Source organism: Lepisosteus oculatus, chromosome 24 (assembly GCF_040954835.1).
Source record: "Lepisosteus oculatus isolate fLepOcu1 chromosome 24, fLepOcu1.hap2, whole genome shotgun sequence".
In the NCBI taxonomy this organism is placed as follows: Eukaryota; Metazoa; Chordata; class Actinopteri; order Semionotiformes; family Lepisosteidae; genus Lepisosteus; species Lepisosteus oculatus.
In genome coordinates, this window is record NC_090719.1 from 4378141 (window position 1) to 4400586 (window position 22446).

The 22446-nt window shown below is 36.6% G+C and overlaps 2 protein-coding genes across 3 annotated transcripts; one reads left to right on the forward strand and one right to left on the reverse strand.

Moving 5' to 3' along the window:
* Positions 1-3682: 3682 nt before the first annotated feature.
* Positions 3683-10186, reverse strand: ndufa8 (NADH:ubiquinone oxidoreductase subunit A8). The gene is made up of 4 exons (XM_006640530.3): positions 9981-10186; positions 8403-8566; positions 7214-7379; positions 3683-3980 (listed from the first exon to the last, which is right to left on the reverse strand). Exons 1-4 carry the CDS (start codon positions 10029-10031, stop codon positions 3843-3845), a joined length of 519 nt encoding a protein of 172 aa, XP_006640593.1. The 5' UTR covers positions 10032-10186; the 3' UTR covers positions 3683-3842.
* A 328-nt stretch (positions 10187-10514) lies between these two features.
* On the forward strand, positions 10515-21667 carry morn5 (MORN repeat containing 5). 2 transcript variants are annotated; one of them, XM_015366764.2, is made up of 5 exons: positions 10515-10691; positions 12288-12435; positions 13584-13710; positions 13963-14094; positions 21046-21667. In XM_015366764.2, exons 1-5 carry the CDS (start codon positions 10645-10647, stop codon positions 21123-21125), a joined length of 534 nt encoding a protein of 177 aa, XP_015222250.2. In that variant the 5' UTR covers positions 10515-10644; the 3' UTR covers positions 21126-21667. The 2 variants fall into 2 exon arrangements, with proteins under 2 accessions (XP_015222250.2, XP_006640682.2); XM_006640619.3 differs by having other exon boundaries at positions 10527-10691; positions 13599-13710.
* The last annotated feature ends 779 nt before the right edge of the window (positions 21668-22446 follow it).

A 22446-nucleotide genomic window follows, 5' to 3' on the forward strand; every position in this document is an offset into this window, starting at 1 on the left:
CCTACTGTATGCAGCCTACGCATGCTGACGCAGCTCCCTACTTGAACTACTTTAATTGTATATTGTCTTATTGTAACACAACATTTGATAAATTACTGTACGTTGCGCGTTTAACACTACACGTACCAACGTGCTGCTTGACTTTTTATTTCTTCCCTATGGTGTCTAGAAGATAAAAGTGTTTTTTTTTTCTATAAGTGGCAAGCTCGATGCGTCCTATGTTTACCATTCATCGTCTCTAACCTGTGCTCAAGGCAGCGGAAAAATTTAAAACGGGTCTTCGGTTCCACGTTTTGTTTTTCAGTTGTCCGCTTTTGGATCATCTATTTTTTCAAGCGTTTGAACTTTCTATTTTAACCCGCACAACGGCCCAGTTGGGGAGGGGAGGGGACTCCTGTTTGTGTCCGAACTCGGCTTTTAATATTTATTTGATTCTGTCAAAGCCCGCTCCAGAACAATGGGAATATTTACAAAGTCGGAATGCGAATTAGCCGTTCTGTTTAAGTGTTTTAACACTACTGGCTCCCAGGCGTATTATTGCTTTTTAAAGTCCTGTATTGTATTTCTTTCCTTTGCCAAAATGTGCTTCCTGCGCCTGGGCAGAGTTAACTGACAGTGACCCCCACCTTCCTCTGCGCCGCTCTGAGCTAGGGCTGCCACGAGCCCTGCAGACACACCTCAGGCCAGTCGTGGTCTCCTGCCGCCTCCACATCACCCAGGTCAAGACCAGAACTGTCAGCGGCTTCCTGGAGAGGCCGCCAACACAGACCACACCTGGGGAGATCGCCATGGGAACCCGGCGACCGCGCGAGCGGGGAGAGGGAGGTTCACAAACTTTTTAGGAGATAGCAGAAGAGAGCATTAGGTAATGTTTTCAGTTATTCCTGAACCCTTCGGGCTAGGGCTTTTTTTTTTTTTGTTTCTCTCACCCAAGTTAAGTCTGATTTACGGAGACACGTTTTTTTTTGCACACATATACATAGAGATTTTAGACTGGCGGTTTTATAACCGGGGTCTTCTCAGGGTGTTTGAATAAAAGAAAAAGTGTGCCTGTAAGAACCACAGTGGGCGCAGACTAGGAGCAAACTGTCATCTCGCAGCAAGCGAAAATACATGAATTTAAAAAACACCTTGTGGGCAGAATATTGAATTTGAAGGCCGAGTCCTTTTAAATCGAATCTATTGAAAGAACAGGGCAGCACCAACCAGAACAGCACCTAGAATTGGATATCTGGCACTATTTGAACAGTCTTTTAAACAGTCATAAGGATGACCAGTTTTTTATTATCTTATGTACAACCTTAGTCTTAGACATGGGTTTTCAGGGAAAACATTTTAATTTTATTTTGCAATACACAGCACACCAGGGAAGTATTTCCTTTACCTGAGCTGACTGTGATGGAACAAGTGACCGTATGCAATGCCAGTGTTATTAACTTTTTAAATGATCCGACTCACTTTTTCCAGGGATTATGGATCTCTACGGCCATAGAAGAGCTCCAAAGCAAAGATAATGCCCCATTTGTTAACAAATCATACAGATTACATTCAAAGGGAGTTCATTTTGCTTTTAGTTTATATTTTCACTGTCTGTCCCCCATGTGCGTAGTAACCACACTGCAGAAGAACTTCTCATCAGATGACAAGAATCTCCAAATTAAAAAAGGCATGTGCTTAAACGAATGACAAACCTCTGAGTGTATTTAAAAGTAATTGGAGGCAATCACAAGAACATTTTCTCAGGGGGCCAACTACTAACTATCCAAGTCTCTGCGAAGTCCCCCAGTCAGAACCAACAGCAATATCAGGGTGCATTATGAAACTATTATGTTAATTAATTCTCTCTCTTTGGTCAACCGACCATATCCAGTACCTGCTTAGAAGCAAACACAAATCAAGGAATCATTTGCTTCAGTGTACACAAAATACTTACTCCAATAATCTTGAGAAGACAGATCTTCAATAGTGTGCACTGCAAAAATTCAAGATTTAAATGCTTAACTTTTATTATACGAGTTATAAAAAACAAATGTGACCAAATGAGATTTGTTGGAAACAAATATCCCCTAAGGCACATGATACAAGACCACCATCATGTAATACGATTGCTAAAAACACAGGCCTCTCAATTAAAGTTGAACAAATTTCCAAAGGTCTGAATTTACATTAACATCCTCAAAATGAGTTTACTCCAAAAAAAAAAGGCTATCAGAAGGGTGAAGCACAACATGTTCACTTGATGGTTTAAGAATTTAAAGAAAGCCTGATGTTTGTGTAATGCTGGGATGTCTTTATTCAATAAAATGATCTAAAATGACTGAATCCTTTTGACTTCAAGTGTTAGGTTTCCCCTCATCTGATACAATAACCAAGGCACACAACATACTTTACTGCCAACGACAAAGACTAACGTGCCATTGCTTTCTGACTGCCAAGGAAATGTCAGAATAAATTCCACAAAGACGTTTTCAACTCAAGAGTTCATGCTGCCTTGCTCTAGTTTCATAAAGAAATGCCTTAAATTAAATGACAATTGACTAGTCCTAAGCAAAACCACTTTAGCATTACCTCTGCCCACACACATACGCATAAAGAAAACTTACATGATTAAATTGATCCTGCTTAGCTTGTTGGATGAAATTCAAAATCCTAATCCTTTCACTTGCTTGTTTTTATGCTCATGAATTTCTGATATCACCACCTTTGATTTAAATAAACACAACCCACTATGCCATATTGCGGATATCACATTTGTGTTTTTCAAGTGCAGCTTTCAAAACCTTTAATTTGTTTGTCGACAAAAATAAGAGATCACTATTGCAAATGCCAAAATGGCATAAGGCCAAAGAAGGTAACGAATTTCACCACATTTTTTAGACAAAAAGAGTTTTTAATAGTTTATTCAATCGAATCCAGAAGACACGGGGTAAATTTCTTGCACGCCAGGGAAACATATGTAATTGTACCAACTGTACAGTGTAGCAGAATCTTGATGAAGCTCTTCCCTCGAGCACTAATTACAGATTTAGCAATCTTTGAAACAAATATAAGCAGAACTGCATTCAAAGCTACAAAAAGCAGACAAAGGAGCTGCCAGCACAGGTTCAGCAAAATCCCAGTGATCTTTGAGATTTGCATTATAAAAGGGAAGTGCGCTGCAAATTTTTGGAGAGCACTTCTTTGAACATGTATTCTGTGTTACAAAGAGGTCCCCAGGTCTAAGTGAGGAAGTAAATTAAATATGTAAGGAAAGGAAATTGGTCAGAACCTTGGGATAATAACCTTGGTCGTCTTGTACAGATCCCTTAGGATTCTGACACAAAGCAGACATGTCTGACTTGAGGATGGCCCCTGCAGTGAAACAGAACCCAATTTTCTCGATTTCCCAACCTAGGCGCATGCAATTAAATTCAACACGTTGAAAACTGGACGAGGTACAAGTCTGTGGTGTTGGAGCTGGATTCGCCAGCACAACAGCCTGGAATATTTGAATTATTTTGAGGGAAAATATTAAAACCATATAAATGTTGTGGTTTAGGAAAAGGAAAATTATATATGGAGGTTAATTTTTATTTTCGAGTTTGGAAGGGATCGCTAAGATTATATTTATTTTGCCACTGGACTCACCTCAATTTCCAATATATAAACATATTCTTCAATTACAAATGACCACATGCCTGTATCAGTTTAAATTAAACTTCTTTATTTTTAGGAGAGGTTTTTTTCACATAAAGTAACCAGGAAAAAAAAACTATATTGTACATTACAAGCTGTGTTTAATATGTCGTAGCCTAGTGTGGCAAGACATGAGTTCTTACAGGATGGCAAGGAGAGATGACTCTTCACCAGTTCCAGAAGAAAAGCCTGCTGCCATATTTGGATGGCTGGAGCTCTCCCTCAATGGCAGGATTGGGCTCAGGTCTTGGTCTTGAATGGTATGGATTTTCAGGCAAAGGCCTGCTGGTCTGTACCTTGGTGACCTGCAAGAAAGAGATGGTTTCACATTGGATTAGATAAGATTTTGGAAGGCGTGTCACCTGAGAGGTTACGTAAAAAAAAAACACATACTTAACATGTTCACAAAAATTGCAATGATGCATAAGATATCCCCTAGAATGAAAAAAAAAATTATCTTGCATTTCATGGAATGCAAGCACATAAAGTATTGTCAACTTTATATAACCGCCTTTCAAAGAAAAAAAAACCCAGCAATTACTCAAATCATAAAGGTGGAAGTGTTAGGCATGTTAATGAATATAGGTTTGGAAGTGTTTTGTATTTAGGCATTATTAACATCCAGACTAGTTCACTATGGCAAAGCAACTGTCGATCAGGTACTGCGTTTCTAAAACACACGTCGATGAAGGTAGTTGGTGTAGTTCACTGCTGATGAAGGTCGTCAATAGTACAAGAATCCCAGCGTGTTCATTTAGTCGACGTAAATTATGACGAAATTGTTCATCAACGATCTGGTTTTTCATTTGAATTAAAGACTAAATGCTCACGAAAATAATCCACAATGAGGATGATGGAAACTAAATTGCTTTGCATTTTTGTTTGACCGCATGAAGAAGAAATGAAATGCCTTGTCTGACTAAAACTCATGCTGAAATGAATTTTGTCACACGAGGTCCACCGTTTGCACCTTTACTTTCTGTCTGGAAAATAGCAAGTTGGTTGTAACAGGTATGACTCTAGGGCTGGGGCTGTAGGCAAGTGCTCGGTGCCTCAGGGGCTACTAATGTGCGAGAATTACAAGTACCAGAGTGTGCCTCTTCTGTTGTTTCTAACTGTTCCTCGTTTACACCTGGTCTTTTCCACAGCTCATGTCATGAATTCGTATTGTTTGTTAATTGACTGGTACCCAGATAAACAATCAGATGCACATGCTGTACTAATTAGATTAATTATTAAAACCTGAGCACTTGCTTATAGAAAGAAAAGACGCAGAGATGCAACACATGCTTGTGGTTCTCCATGCTTTCAGCTAGAAGAAAGAACTGGAGTCTGGCAGTACATGATAAAGGATGAACAAACCAGGAAAAACTACTGTAAAACATTACTGAGGATAAACAGAAGGCTCCATGAGTCCCAGCACCCAGACACTTTTGCATTAAGACATACCTTTTTTATATTGTAGCTAGTCAACTAACTAGAAAACTAAGCGGGAAAAAAAGCGTATTTTACAGTTTGCACATTAGGAAATTACTACTTTTTTGTCTTGGCTCGAGATTAATGTATAAGTAGTTACACTTTTAAAATCTGAGACTTAGTCAAATATGCTGTGTGTGCTACACACAAATAATGGCGCTCTGTCAGGAATCTGATTTGTGCTAATATTTTGTTTCAAAATGTTAAAATGAGTCAGTAAAATGCTTTTTATGCACTGTACATTTCACAGCATGTTAACAGCGATCAGAAAAAAAATGTTGTTTAATTACACATAGCTTATGTGCCTGGGTGTTTACACATGTTGGCGCTATTATCGTAGCACCAACATCTTGTATCGCATGGAGGCATTCCGTCTTACTTCTTTAGAAGAATGTGTGAGGACTGAAAGCGCTGTGATACACCTGGAGCACAGGCATGTCTCTTTGTTAGCGTGATATGAGCACAACGTCACTGGCACTTACATTACTCTTAGACTAGGGCAGTTTTTTGAGAGAAATATTATGGCATCAAAACGGTTATTAATAATATACCAATGAGTTGAAGAATGTATATATTACTTGCCCTGCCCAGTTGCAATATTTGTAAGTAACTCATGCAGTAATTCTCCTATAGATGACTATATTCAGTATAGTTACAGTCTACTGAACAAATTTATAAACTTTGAAAAAAAGGCTTTGAAAAAGAAACTAAAGTAAAAGTTGACTTTATGAAAGTAAAGAATTATTATTAGCAGTGCCAAAATAGTTTTTTTTATTAGTAAAGATTCATATGATGTCACTGTACATGATTATTACTCTCAATAAATATGCATTGCACAATTATTTCTTGTATTTGATATTTGACCCTTCTGGGGATCAGTACCCTTTAGACTGTGCAAGAGACTTATGCTTTTTGACAAACTCTTATCAGATGTGTTAAATATTTTCTTAGAAATATTTTATTATACCTTCATACATTTTATTATACAAATAAATTAATTTCATGGACTAAAATGTGACTAAAACTAATTTTGGTTTAGGCGACTAAAAGTAAGACTACACATAGTAGAAAAACTTTAGTTTATTAGACTAAATTAAATGTGGGTGACTAGAAAAAGACTATGACTAACAGACACTTGAGTCAACTTGACTAAGACTGACTAAATCAAATCAAAATCTGGTGACTAACACTGAATCTCAGTCTGATTACAATGTAATTGGCAAAAACAGAAAACATTTATAAAAGTGGTCTTCTGTAATGTATCACTAGAGTTGTAACACAAATCTCCAACATCCTGATTTGCAAACATCAATCGTCTGTGACACCTGTGCACGTGGGGAAAAAAATTGTCGGGAAGTGCAATGATGTTGGACGTTGGGTTGACAAAACAATCAACAAACATTAAGAATAAATTGTTCACATATGCCACATGACAGGTGGCAAAGTTTGTTCTTGGCTCATTAGTAATTTTCATGTGCCAGATATTACATGATTGTACATACAGGTACATACTTGCTGACACTATAACCAATAAAATTACTTGTTCTTCAACAGTGTAATATCCCAAGAGCTGAAGCTGTCAGTTTTGGGTCTAGTAAAACAGCGTGATGACTGGGATAGTGCCAGGTCAACCTACATATTTGTAGCAACCATAGATGTTACCCATCAAGGAGAGAGCGAGAAAAGATTCTGAGAGAAATCTTGATGGATCTGAAATTCACATGGACTTGTCAGGCTCTCGGAACACACTGTGCTGACATTGTCACTCAGCTTTCAAAACCTTCGAACAGCTCTTGTCATACTAGTCTCTACAAATGTTTTCAGTGCCCCAGATTGCAATGTCAGCTCTAAGACAGGCCGTTTGACTGAAGCACACAGTGAAGACTTCATTATTTCTTCTCTGGAAGAGCTCAACACTGAACAATGTAACTACACACAAAAACCCTAAAATCAACATTTGTACAGGTATTTGTAATGGGGAATTGGTTTAAAAATGCATGTAAAATATATACAGGGCATGGACATTCATCTAAAGTACATGGATGTACAGCTCATCCCTTACCTTGGAGAGCTGTCCGAGGTCGGGTCTCTCCCACCCCAGCTTCTCCAGAACACAGCTGTCAAACGCATGCTGCTGTTTGCGACAGTGGCGGAGCGCGGCCAGATTGGAGTAATCCAAACAGGTCCAATATTCTGTAAAGGACTCGGCGCAATTACTCTTTATCTGCCTGGGGAAACGAGAAAACGAGAAAACAGGGACAACAACATTATAAATGGAATTATGATTTATCCCATTCTGATTCCACTGCCAAATTAGACATCAGAGTAGAGCTACCAAAGTAAAGTGCAAATCCAGGACACGGAACTACTGAAGGTTGAAGGCATAAAAGCACTGTGATCCGTTTGGTGTTGCTGTGGATTTGACTTTTTTTTACAAACTATTATGGGGAGGCTGGGACACGATATTAAAGGAAGACATTAGGAAAATCAGGGTGATAGGCAGCTTCATATCGGAGAAATTGTTTTTGCAAATTACCAACTAGCCTATATGCTTCACTTATTCTCAATCTCTTTGATGGTACTTATTTCTAGGACTGAGAAAAAGCTGATTACTCAGGTACTTTAAAAGGAAGAGAACTCTCTGTTTTTAGCCACCTTAGTCAAAGTTGATTTTGTTATTCAGTGTTTCTGTGAAATTTCAAAACAATGGCATTCAGTGTAATTATTAATGAAAAGAGTTTATTAGTGCCTGCTTTGAAGTCTGTTGTATAATTTGTTGATATTCATACAAAGCTGCCTTTTTAATGTCTAAGAACCTGTGGATTTAGTAGTGGAAAGAAACGCAGCAAAAGATACTTTTAAAGCAGCACAAACATACTTTCAATAAACACTGCCACCACTCTTAAAAGTGATACACCCTAGATGCCCTTATATATTCTTGCTATCTGACATACAACAGTATGTAGTAAGCCTTAGTTTCAATTTAATCCATTATTTATCCTAAGCCAAGCAAAAACAAGCCTTTTTAAGCCTTTCCCTCCTTCTGCAGGGAAAATAAAATCATACTTTCCTCCTACTGATCACGACAACAGCACCACTACTCACAAATGTTCAGCAGGGTCTTGTGCTGGGAAAGCAGCTATCCCAGGTTTTCAAACCTATCCTCCTTCACACACACGGTTGTTAAAAGTGAGGTACCGTAAAAACCCAATATCAGCAACACTATCGGTGCATCATGAGTCAATAGGTACCTGAAGAACTGCAGAGCACACTCGTTGACCTTGCTTCCCTCCTTCAAGCATTTCCTTGGGTCTTTTTCCTCCCAGCGGCAGAGCATAAACTCCTTGTTAGCCTTGTCACACTGAGACCCATAGTGGTGAGCAGCCGCCTTCAGCACTGCTGAAGATACATTGACCTGTTTCAGACAGGAGATGAAAGTAGTCATAACTTACAGAAGATGAACATTATGCAGCTCAACCTGTGTGTGTGTGTGCTAATTAATTTTTTTAGAAAATGTTTTTGAATCAACAAAGGCCTACACGTTTTTTTTGTAAACAGAATGTTAGTACCTTTCCACCTATTAGTAACATGTTTGGATGCCAACATTGACTGAGCAAACCAAATTTAAAGAGCTTCTTTCTGAACCTATTATTTTGGTTTTCCACTGCTTTTGTCTTTGATAGATTCTGGACATATGCATGCCAGACAAGCTCAAAGTTAATGACAATCTGTAACTTTTAAATAAGTCTTAAGAATCCTTCTGATAACCACAGGAATAAAAAACATAAACTACTGCAAACGGATGCATTAGTTCAGTGTCAAAGAAAGAAAGTTTCAATTACAACCACTTTCAACTGTATCTACTGTACGTCTTAATTTGTATACCAGAACATGACTGAACCCTTGTGTGTTAAATCAATCCAAAATTCTTGCCGCGAGATTTTAAAAGCAAATGAATTTAACTTTTGAAAATAGTGTGGTCATACTTGAAGTGTATTTCATATTAGAGTGAGTTTGAAGATCTAAAACTACATGTCACTAGAGCTTTGAATACTTTTGGACAGAGACACCTGTAAAAGTCACGCTAAGTAAAGACCACTGCTTCTGTATTTCTGTGCACTTCGAGTCCTTAAAATGATCAATTGCACAATTGTTAATTTCTGAGTGATTTTTAAGCGTTTCTAAAGTAGAAGAGATATCACTTTATTTTCTCTATCAATGAGAGTGCTGAAAATTTAACCCAATTTAATCATGCAGCTTTGTCTACCTACTGTAATATATAAATAGCCCGATCTCGGAAGGGCAAATACCTTTGTGGGGCACGAATTAAACTAAAAGTGGTATATTTTAATTTCAAAGAGAAAAAGTATGTAAAGACTGCTTACAACGTGATTTAAAAAAAAATCTAACTGAAACACAAATGTAGTGCCAGTTATTTTGCATGCATTCTGTATTGCAGTTGACAATATATAGAAATATATTCATTTTCTATATCAATTATCAATATATAACTATATCAATTTGCAATTTGTATTTTGAAGGCTTGGTGAAATTAAAAGGTAGTGCATACAGGTCTTCTACAATCGCAGAAAGCCTGCACCTATAGTGTCAAAACCCATAAGGTTATACGAACAAACAAGGATACATCCCAAACTACAGCTCACAAATTATTACTACACGCTCGGTGACATTATACATTACTAATATTTTAACAAATACCGCTTATTTATACACGTTCGTGACTGCAATCACTAAAATTGTAAGATTATTCGACACATTTTCGTTCTGTGCAATATTCCTTCTTTTTGCACGAAACATCAGCTACTAACCTCCTGAACGTTCAGTTCGTCTAGAGTTGGTATTTCCACCGTACCCGGCATCCTCCTGTTAATTTCTTTTCAATCTTTTAAGTAAAAACTACAGAACCTAACCATTAAAGTGATTTATATTTTAAAACGTCCCTCAAGGTCCCCGTCTCCCCGGCGGACAGGGCTGAAAGCGACAAACCAGGCCGCACTTGGAAGGTCAAACCACGGCGCCTGCGCTTTTTACTTAGCGCCGCCTCTCGAGCAGTTGAAAAGAACACGAAGAGAAACTGCAGCCAGGTTGACGCCATGTTGGCTCAAAATATGTAAGTTTTACCCGACTGCAGATGCTGTCTTATAGAGCCAGAATGGCGTCAGTTTCAACCCCCTTATCGAATTTACGTATCCTCGTAACTTGTTCGTACTTTCAACAAACGTTAGAGTCTCTGTTTCGTCATTGTAAAACCTCTGAACGAAAAAATAAAAAATATATATTTTGCATAGCGTTTTTATTTTTATTACACTTCTGGAATAAAGAAGTGTGACGTTATTGGTGTCATACTACAAAGCGACAGTCTTCTTTAAAAATCTGTCAGGCCGAGGTTGCTATAGAAACGGTGTCAACTACAGTATATCCGAAGTAGATGCTGCTAAATTATAAACGCAGAATAAACTCAGGCCTGGTGATATGGAGTATATTGGTAGCAGATATGAAGGAGACTTCAAAAACCGAAGGTATGAAAAAGAAAGTTATGGAAAGTTACAAGTCCTTCTTTCAGTTGTAACTAAGAAAAATATGTTTTAAAATTGACTGACAAATTCCTTTTAATTTTTGAATATAGAAAACCAGTTTAATCCTTTGCGGTATCATGTGTACATTGTAATGGTAAAGGTAATAGGAATTTATTTTTGAGATGAAATATAGAGTTTCCTCCAGTTAGCACTACAATTATGTTCTTCAACTATTCTGTTTGTTAGGGGCTGAATAAATAGCAACTATATTCTGAAATAGTTGTTATATTATTGGGGATTTTCATAACAGCATTCGTTAATGACAAAACTGAAATTAAATGTTTTTTGTTTTTACCGTTCTTAAAATAATATTAATGCTCTAGGTATGATATAATGAAACGTGTTTACTTTTTTCATTTAGCTCCTTTTCTTTTTTTTCTAATTTGTTTCAACATTTTTAGAAAAGTTTTAGAAAACTATCCTTGCAATCAAAGATGATGTTGATTTACGTTTTATGGTTTGATGATTTTCAAAAAAGTGAGTCATTGGGCAGATTTAACATTTAGATCCAGCCAGGGATGTGCTGCAGCTACAAATGGACTTTGTGGTTTTGGCCAATTGGAAGTTGTTGATGGAAACATTGAAATGCAGAATTTTGCTAAACCTTCATTCAGGTTAGAACAATACCATTCACATCTCCAGTTTCACCAGAAAAATCTGTAAGCACAACAAAACAGAAGAGTCAGACATTTGATTTTGTGTCTCGGACTTTCTCCTGTGCTCGGTCTAGAAAAGCCCTGATTCAGACAGAGAACTGAATAGATGGTACAGTTTTACTTGTCGAAGAAGTTGCATGTAATATCACTAGCTAGGACAACACTACAGTACTGTGTACTTCAGGAAAATACCCCTGTATCATGTCATGTAGTAAAGTACTTGAATTGCAGGTTTTACTGTGACGTAATCTTAAAGAGCTTTAGAAATCATTTCAGCACTGGTCTGTGACAGGCTTTCTATATTTTTTCTTTAGTAAAATATCTCAAAATGTCCACAAAGCATAACAACCAATTACCACCATGAGGCCATTTATGTACCAAACATAACTCACCCAAATGAGAATGTGTCCTCTGATCCCCCTTTCCCTAAATTATACAACTAATTAACTGCAGTTCACCCGGTGTGTCTATTTACAGTGATTAGAGGCCTATAGCAGTCTCTGGTGGCAGTTTGGCATTAATATCAGTCTTTCTTGACCCGGCCCTGTCACGCGGACATTAATGCTAAAAGCACAAGACAAGAATAAAACACTGCACAGAATGTGCTAGCAAGTAGTTACATGTGATGACAAGCATTTTTACATCAAAGGTCTCATTATAGCAAGACATACAGTATAGAAGGGAAATATCGGGAATGTCACATTTTTTAATAAAAGTTCTCGATCTGTGGAACATGATGCAGGTGCTAATTAATTATGTTCAACCAACTGAATGAAGATAATGACATTTAAATTAATTAGTGAGAAATGGGTGAACATGGTGGAGGAAAGCCAACAATTCTGATCACACCCATATGACCAGCCTCTTCTCCTTTCTGTTTTAGGATGGAAGGGAGAGGGGAGTATACCCTCCCAACAGACACCAGATATGTGGGTGAGATGAAGGATGGCATGTTTCATGGAGAAGGGACGCTGTATTTTCCAGGTGGAAGCAAGTATGAAGGGACTTGGGAAAGAGGAATAGCTAAAAAGGTGCTTTTGAGCGTGCGAATCAGATATAGCTGGCAGTGGGCCAGCCTGAGGCTTCTTTGTCTTGTTTTCTGTTCACTTGCAGTGCTGTGTCTAGTCTTTTTCTTGACATGCATTACAATTGAAAAGGCAGTTGTCTTTGGTTGTCTTTATTTTTGTCTTTCACGTAACGCACATTATTATTTCTACTTTTCCTGATTGTTGTTCATACATGCCATGATGTAATAATTGCATCATTAAACAAGATCATGACATAAGATACATGACATCCAATGCAGACTGGTTGAAGACTATTGTGAAAACCTTTTGCTCAGAATGATGCTAACTGCTACAGTTAAAATGCTGCTAAAATGTTTTAAAAAAAGTTTTCCTTTAAAAAATGCAGACATTAACACTTAAATTGATATGCATAGAACTATAAAGTTCTTGTCAATTAGTACATTTAACAAAGTTAATCAGATCTGAGTTTTGTGTTGCCAGACATAGGCTACTATATAATCAGAATAAAGAACAAATTAATTTATGTTTCACAATACTAATATAATGCAATAGGCTTATACAGAAATAAACAGTCTACAGAGACCCCAGTGTTTTTTAATGGTCATAGTGATTTTCTGAGGGTATTGTGAAGAAATTAAAACTAAAATTCAAAGTAATGAATAGGAAATGCAAATTATTATGAAGACTCAAAATTAAGCATGAAGAACATAAATACAATATACATAGTGTGTACTTGTTGCGAAAGACAGTGTTTTACTGTGTTTTGTATAAGGTGCCAAATATGCAATTCTTTAAGAAAAATATATGTTAATAATATATGTATAGAAAATAATTTTATAGTCGTTCATGATTTATAGTATTTATAATTATAATAATAATAAACTTTATTTTACATAGCGCTTTTAAAGGTGGCTTCTTAAAGTGCTTTACAGAATGGGCTGATCATTCGAACCATCCTTTAATTTTATTAAAATTCTTTTGACTCCTTTATGTTTTTATGATAATATAGATGACACAGCAGACTTGATATCTTGTAGAGTAATCATTTTGAAGGATTACTGCCATAGCCCAAAGCTATTGTTAATACCACAGTTAGGATTTTTAATCTGACAATTTACTCCTCAATTGACACTGGTTTAGACATGCAGCAGTGCTTTGTTTTACAGGGGAAATACACCTTCGCCGATGGACTGGAATACAAGGAGACAGACTGGGAGTACTGTGATGGGTATGAAAGACGTTTCTACACAGAAGTGTGTGACGGACTTAAACCTGCAGGTACCAATAATGATGCTATAGCAGAGTGAGAAAAGAAACCTATAGAGCTAGGTTTTTAAGGTTTTCATTTTTTAAAAGCACCTAGTTTATTTTATAGATTGTGGTTGTGAGCATTACAAATGGATGTGGTCTGCCTGATAACGAGTGGTTAGGAGTTTTGAGAAAGCACTGATTGGTTTAATGTGTTTGCTTTTGGTTATTTTATTTTGGGGTTTCTTGGAGATTCAGCATATCTGTCTGGTTTTCCAATAGGCCAGTCACAGCTCACCAACTTAGATCCACCTCGTGTCATCCCAGAAGGGTGCTATGACTGTGGAGATGGATTCTATAATACTAACACCAGAGTGATCACAGATTACAAAAATCAGTTTCTGAGGAATGCAGGTAAGAAGGGTAGTAAGATCTTAACACATGGTTCTAATTTTTAGGCAGATTTGTCTTTGACATGCAGTTCTATTTGGAAGTGGACTTTTGTGTGTGTTTGCAATTAATCACTCCTGTATTCTTCACGGCATCTTTGACATGGAAAACTGGATAGCCGGATTCTACTGCAGTGCTGATCCCTTGGACTCTGGATAAGACTGTCATCGTCCAAGATAAAAATGTACTCTCCTCTGAACTGCAGCCCAGTTTATCATTCTGGTTGCACTGCATAACTTCAGTTTTTGTTGGCAGACTGCAGTCTAGTTTCAATAAGGAATGTCCCGTTCTGAGACAACCCCTTAGGCTGTGTTAGATACACTGCAGTTTCAAATACAGATCTGCATGAGGTTATCTTTGTTGTTGCATTCACAATAAAAATAAAATGTCATCATTCTCTAAAATGAAATTGTGCACCGATCCCCTGATGTAAGTTCTTCGTCCTTTCCTCACAAACCATTTGGAAAACTTGAGGGTATAAATCAGAAACAAACTGCTAAGAAATGATCTGAGTGCACTTTGGTGGATGTTGATTTAAAACACTTGAGAGTTTTATGAGAAGCTTTAAGATAAATACTCTTATTTTCTTGTTTCATTTTTTTTTTAATTATGCAACTAGAACACAGCAATGAATGCATTATGATTGTGGGCCACAGCCCCTAAAGGGCAACCTGAAAAAACAACTAAGTAATTCCAGTGTTTTTCTTGTTCTTTTGTGGTTTAAACAAAAATCTAATTTACTGGAATGATTCTGTCAGCGGGGTGGTTTGGAGCTGAATGCATGCTGCATTATTCAGATTTAATTGTTCGCATTCATGGGTTAAGCTTTGTTTTGGTCTTAAAGCCTTTGGGAAAAAATGCAAGATACAATATCTACTTAAAGTGTTTTAGTGAGGTAAGCGATGCTTTCTGAAATTCACATAATAAAGATGAGGACACGAGCCGTTTTGCAGATTTAGGATGTTGCTTTTATGACTTTTATGACTCTCTACCAAGTGCACTTTGATTTTGTAGTCTTTTCAGTTTTTTTGTGTAAAGGAAAATATAAAACACATTTTTCCCAATAACATGGGAGCTCAATGCCTGACTTTTGAGTTGAAGTGAATCAAGTATGTCAGGTTTAAAGAAAGGAATTCATTTTGCAAAGCTCTGCAAAGAGATGTCATGGATTTGGAATTGCTTTGGTTTTAATTCTAAATTCAACAAAATGCTTGTATGAACAGAGCTGGATCTCTGAATGTGGTTTAGCTGCAATACCAAATTCTGGTCTGTGGGCTGCACTGAATCATGCGCAGGGCACATTAAGTTTATTTTTTGTGGCCAATTTGCTCGGAGGCTACATGATGGTTGTGCTCACAAAGTATGCTTGCAAGCTGTTAGATCAGGATTTTGCTAGCTGAGAACATGGTTAAGCGCAACCTCAAAACCATTACAATACGACACCGATTTCAACAATAAATACAGACAGACAGTGGAAGATAAAACAGAGACATCTTGGAAACTTCAAAAATACTTGTGTGGGTTTTTTCCTACTTGGTGTTTCAAATTTCATTTCATTTCATGATAAGCTTATTGTTAATGGATATGAACTGGGAAACTATTGGTAAAAAATAAGTTATAATATCAGCCACTATTTGGGAGCTAAATAAATTATATGTGTTATTAATTTGTTTTAAAACTGCTTTTCTGGGGTTTATTTAATTTAGCAGTAGCAGACATTTTCCAATAGAGCTGACAGGCAGAAGATGAAGAGGTCACTGGCCATATTCCACCTAATCTAGAGTGACCCCGATGGATGTCTATATACCAATCGGAGATCCACTGCCTGAGTAAGAACAGATGTGCTTCTGCACCCCAAGGTCACTGAGCATTCAGGAGAAGGGGATGTAGTTGACATCTGCACCCAAACATTAGATCAAAGGTTATGTAAGTGAGGTCTTTGCGGTGGGGTTGGTGCAATTAAGTTAGATGCACGTGAAGAGAAAAAGTCATGTAGTGTGTACTTCAGAGACCTAGCAGTGAGTCCATCTGTAACTGCTCTCCATACCATGGGGAAGCTGATCTGAGGTTTTGCATTGTACAAGAGGTGCTCCCAATTTAAGCACTGGAACATAGACATTTTGTGTCCTGCTGCTGACAGTGAACAATATGCCCGCCTCACTTAAACGCGAAGAAGAACATTAAGTTCCGGAACTGAAGTTGAATAAATACAAAATACAGACAAAAAAACTCAATGCACAGTGTGCTGTTTTCTATTTTTGGACTTAAACAAAAGAAACCAGTCCAGGTGTTTGGCTCTTTGGGCTTGTAAACCTGATATTACTGTTGTAACACTAGCGCATGGTACTTCATCTGTAATTGCTTCTTCAAAATTTCTTTCTGTTTAAACAGGAACAAATATAAGCTGCTTTGGATAAAAGCATCAGCTGAATGAATTAGTAAGAATAATTCTTTCATGACTTGCTTTTGCTTATGTTATTTTATGGAGCTCTTAAGCAGTGATTGCTAAATACTATATCTATGGTTTTATTTAATTAGCATTAATAAGAGCACCAACAATAAACTAGAAATTAAAGGTTTAATTATTAATAAGAATGTAATTTATTCTTATTCATCTGTGAGAATGTGGGTGCTTTGTTTTGCAAAGTTTACCGTGTTGCAAATTATTAAGTCTATTTTAATAAAAAGTCAGTATGATTGTTCTCTATTTATAAAGTCTGATATTTACTGAAATTGTATTGCCCTTGGTAATAAGCGTAAATATAGATCTGCATGTTGCAAGTCAAAGATTAAATCTTTCTGAACATTGGCCATGTAAATGATATGTCCATGCCTTCTCTCTTCCTGGATGTATTTTTATCTTTATGGACCAAAGGTACATTTGTCAAAATGGGTGTGAAGACAAAATATATTGCCAATAGCTTTCCTTTAGGAAAAACGAGTGCATCAGAGAGCAGTGCTTACTCAACATGAAGAGGAACTAGCCTCCCCAGAGAGGGACATTACAGACAACAGGGCCAGAGCAGTAGAGGAAGAGTATAGACACAGCTGCAGGCCTGAGGAACAGGGGTGACAAGGCTGGAATGAGAGGGAGTGTGTCCAGAACTACTGCTCCCTAGGTTGGGCAGGAAAGGACAGGGAAATACCCAGGCTGCTGGCCAAGTCTTGAAAAGCAGCAAAAGCAGATGGTAGGAAGCCTTCAGGAAGTTCTTTACACAGCTCTAAAGACTAGACAGGTTAACCGAAAGTGACACTGGCTCTCTTAGGTCTGGGAGTGGTATTCAAGGATGCCCAGGTTCCCTGACCTTTCACTCATGTCCTTTGTGGAGAGCTGCCCATTACTGCAAAACAGAGGAAAGCTGGGGCACTCCTTTGGAATAACCACTGTGGCCTCTGTTCTCATCAGGGTTGCTATAAACTGTCATTTTTCCATCGCAAGTCTTTTGTGTAATGCTATAGAGAAAAATGAACCTTATTTAAGTTTAACATACTGTGAAATCACTCCCTTATCCCTCCTTTTATTTTGCAGACCTGCTAATTAAATTATGTATTGTTAAAATATGTTTTTTTTTCCCCCATACTTCTGTCATTACCCTGGCTCTCAGTGATGTGATCCAGTAGCTTTAGGATTCACAAGATGATTTGAAAACCTTTTCAAATGTCATTAGTGGATCACAGCCTTAAAGTGTCAAAGTGCCAATGACATTTTTTTCTAATTTCTTCACCATTTATTTTGTTTTAAACACTAAGAATGTAGGTAAGAGTGTGTTAAGGTGAAGTGCTCTAACTCTTTAAAAATAGAGGCTGCAGTGAGTCCAATAGATATAATATTTTCAGATTAAGTTTAGCGGTGGCCATTTCATGTGCACCTCACAAAACTATTTCTAAAACTGGTTTTATTTGTTTTCTTTGTGTGTATCTATCATGCATGACTAAGAGTTTTCAGTTCCATTCTTTAGGTCCTCTGTGCACAGAGCTTAAAATCAAGAAATCAAAAGGACACATTCTGCGCACAGATTGTTTTAAAACCAAATTCCATATCAGGCTTGTGCTTTTGTTGTACTGTACTGTATGCGTGTTTTCATAACCCATTAATTTGATATTTACTGCAAATCCCTTCCAAAAACAAATCAAAGCACCATTTTCCTTTTCCAACAATACTGAGTATGAAGTAGATCAATTTTTAATAAAACAAGGTGGCCTTTTTTTTCTTTGCATAAATTGATCTGTAGTCCTTCTTTTACCTTTGTAAATAACAACTGTGTAAGTGGCTTGAACCCTCATTGGTATATTGTTCATTGTGGTTTCCTGCTTCTGAAATAATTACCCCTTTGAAACCTGCAAAGGTTCAGATTCAAAACATTACACAGCCAAGAAAAACAACCTGGTTTGAGTCCCGGCCATTCTATTGTGAGTCAAATTAAAGAATTTTAAACAGGCAGTATTAATGTAATGTCCACGTGTTTGTGCCAAAACCAGTTCTTTCTGGAATGGAAAGTCCACCTCAGGAGCTGTCTGTAAGTCTGACTCGCAAAGTGCTCAAACCACGATCCTCAAAATCATTTATACCGTTAAATAAATGTCACATAAAGACACCGGTTGTGAAGAGGTGATGAGCTAACAATCTAATAAAATACTCAGCATGTTTTACATGCCTTACTGCAAGCACAGTTTTGTTTTGGAAGGAAACACTTTTCCTTTTGAGTATATTTTAAGGATTAGGGAGAAACGCCTTTTAACAAGGTACCATAACTACTTTCCTGTGCTGTATTTTACAAGTGTGCCAGTTGGCACGTTAGATAATGAATTAATTTCCACCCTGAAACAGTACCAATGTTCAGATGATTTGTCTTGGATTTGAAAGTAAACGACATTGAATGGGATTAAGTTTATTGTACTACTACTGGGATAAATAGCTAAACTTTGCAGTTCCGTAAATTTAAATATAGTAAGAGAGACACTTTATTTTTAGGAGAAGGCTATTGAGTTACTCAATATCTTCACGTAATGGATCTTGAAACTCTTGGAATATGTTGTGTATGCTCTCTTTCCATAACAGATGTTCTCAAAGTCTCAAAACTTCTTCTTAATAGAAACAAAGATAATGTAAAAAAATCAGAAAGGCACCCTATAAAATGTTCTTACTTGTTAAGCAAGTTCAAATTAAAAAAAAAAAACATTTTTAGTATGCTACAGATGTTATATCTAAGCAGTTGAAATTACTGACGAATTACTTCTAACTCCTACAATCAAAACAGGAGGAGAAATACATAAAATTATTTTTCTTAAAAATGATTTCCAAAGTTATGTTTTTGTTGCTGTGATTATAAAATGCTGCGGTTACAATTAGTGTATGTGAAGCACACTTGGCTGTTTATAAATACTGAAAAGCTTTATTCATTGACAATCTGAATAAATTAACATGAAAGAGATAAGTTTCTAATGAGCTGGATTGCCTTTGAATTCCATCTGAATTATAATTACTTCAGCCACCCACTTAGATGGAAAGATTTGTTTCCTATGCTGTATTGTTGGTCTTTCCAAAAACTGACATGACGTGATATTATTAGATGTGTCCTGGTATTATTTGTGGGGGAAAAAAGGAGGTTTAGAGACGTTTAGAAAAGAAACACTTATTAATTTAACAATTTACAGATATGATTAGGGAGTTTTGTGTAAAAAAATAAATAAATATATATATATCACTGGCTTTTTAAGAGGCAAATTACAGCAAAGGTGAAAATGTGTGCCCATGCAATCTAATTAGCATATTCACAGAATCACAGTTCGGGAAATGGTAATTGCTATGAGCTATCCACCAGTACCAATCAAACCAGAAGTATTAATTGGTTTTAAATAGTGATGAAATGTGCTTCTTGAATCTGACCTCCATGTTGTGGGTGGTGGAAGCAGGCAAGGAGAGAATAGGGGAAATATTTAGTTAGCATGCAGCTGCCACAGTGTAGACCAGGCATCTGTGATTTAAATTGCTGGACGCACAGGCAGGTAAAGAGCGAAAAAGGCTAGTCAAGAGGCTGTTAAGGCCATTGCTGGCAATTACCAACAATCAGGGAAGGGTTTAAGACTTGCTCAGAACAATAGGCCCAGTTTGCCTTGTTTCAGAGGTTACTGTTGAAGAGGTTGCAGCTGCATGCAGTGATTCAGATCCGCCATAAAAGAGCTACCTCTCTGCAATTAGCACCTCTTTTCAATTTTAGCTTTGGAGAAAAAAAAAGTATATTTATTATCTAATGTTTTTAACTCTTCAAAACCATGTGCACAGAAGAGATTGCTGTCAAAGGCAGTGCCTGTTTTGCTGAGGGACGTGTGCGGTATTTGTGCTTATGGATTTTTTAAAATACAATCTTCACCTTTTTGAAAGCAAGAGTGTCATTTATGAGTGATATACTGTGCATGAATTACAGTTAGAGATATTACATTGAATAGTATATTGGATGGAATAAAATGAATAATATACTGTGCATGAACTACAGTTAGTGATATTGCAATGTTTCAAAAAACAAGGCAGTTAACAGTTAATAGTTAAATACTCTGGATGTGGATGTTATGCCAATGAAGATCCTTTAGATAAAAAAAGATGTTCAGCTCCGTAAAATATAAATACCTACTTAGATAATACATAATAGAAAATACATTGTACTGGTGACCATATTTAGAAAAACAACCATACAAACCAAATACACATAGAATTGTAGTTAGAATTATTTTTATTTTATTGTAATAATGCATTAATTTAGACTTTGTTATTTTACTTGTTGTGTCTTCTTTGATTTGTTCAAATGTGTGTGGAATATTTCAAACAGTGATAGAAATACCAGCAGGTTTATATACTGTATCTCATATACTGTAGATTTCTTAGTGGGGGGTTAATCCGTTTTTTTTCCTGCCTTCCAGATGATGACGAACATGAATGGATAATCCGGACCTGTCGTAAAGGCTGGGATGAAATAGTTGGGCACAAACCTGGAAATTAGAAAACTATGTGGTTGTTTTCATTACACAAACTTTATCTGAGCTAACATATCCCTATCCTACACTCAAATAAATGTACATTTAGTGTAAGTCATTTATGGTTTCCAGATGGTTAGTTACATGTATTTCTAGCTTTAATTTGAAGCTGTGTGCTTTATTTTAATCCCATTATTAATATGCATTGCACATAGTGTGTATTATTGCAGCTAGCATGCAGAATACAATCTAATATCTGATTAAACATAAAAGCTGAATGAAAGCAAGGAAAAGTATTCGGCACACCTATAAAAATGCACCCCTACAAATTAAATTCCCATTTCATTATTTTTTATCACTCTATTAGGAGGTTTTAATTTTTTTAGAAATAATTGAATACACACTTGATAAAATTGATATTTTCATCAAGATAGATTATGTTAGGTCTATCAAAGATATTGAAATATCATTGTTGCATTAACCCTCTATGTAGCCTAACAAACAGCAGGTTGTCATATCTATTCCAATCCAATATAACACAATAAAAGATAAATCTTTACAGTTTTAATTTATTATTATTTTTGCAGTAGTTGAAGATTGATTTTCCTAGTACAAGCGCTGATTTACGTACAGCGTTTTTACTGATCAGGTGAAGTAAAGAAATAGCCCAGAAAAAAGCCTGGAATTACATTTCTTTTGGGAGGCTAATAGTGTGACATTTGGACATTGTAAGGAAGAAGTATCCTGCTGTTTTTGCTTTTTATCTTCTTGTTGTTTTGGTGAGTAGAAGCCCAGGGTTAATATTTAAATTCCCAGTGCTTTATCAGTTGTTTAATTGATTGAACCTGGAAGGCAGGGAGAAAGTAGCTCAATTGCTGGGTACTGCCTGATTTCTTGGTAATCTGCTGCATTAAGAGATTGGAAACGAAAAATCAGATAACATTTGGAGCACTTAATACTTTTGAAAGGAAGAGGAAATTGAACAGCTTAAGATCGATCAGTTATCTACTCTAAACCGAGAAGAATACAATGAGTCACCAAGAATACAATAAGAACTTAAGTCCTGTATTTACCTGTTTTGTTCCAACTTCATTTTCTCCTACACTCCAATGCCTGGTGCAGAGTTAAGTGCTAGTAGTCTATTTAATATCATTACTATAAAAGGTGTAATGAAAGCAGGAATAGATGATCAATACACCAGACATTGTTCAACATACTTACTTGTTTTTAACAGTTTCCATTAGTCCTAAGACCAGAAAAATTGTATTCTCTGTAAATGTAGAAAAAAAGAGATGTCTGCCCCTCACCGCCTCACCGACGCTCTCTTTAATTAAATTCCTATAAACA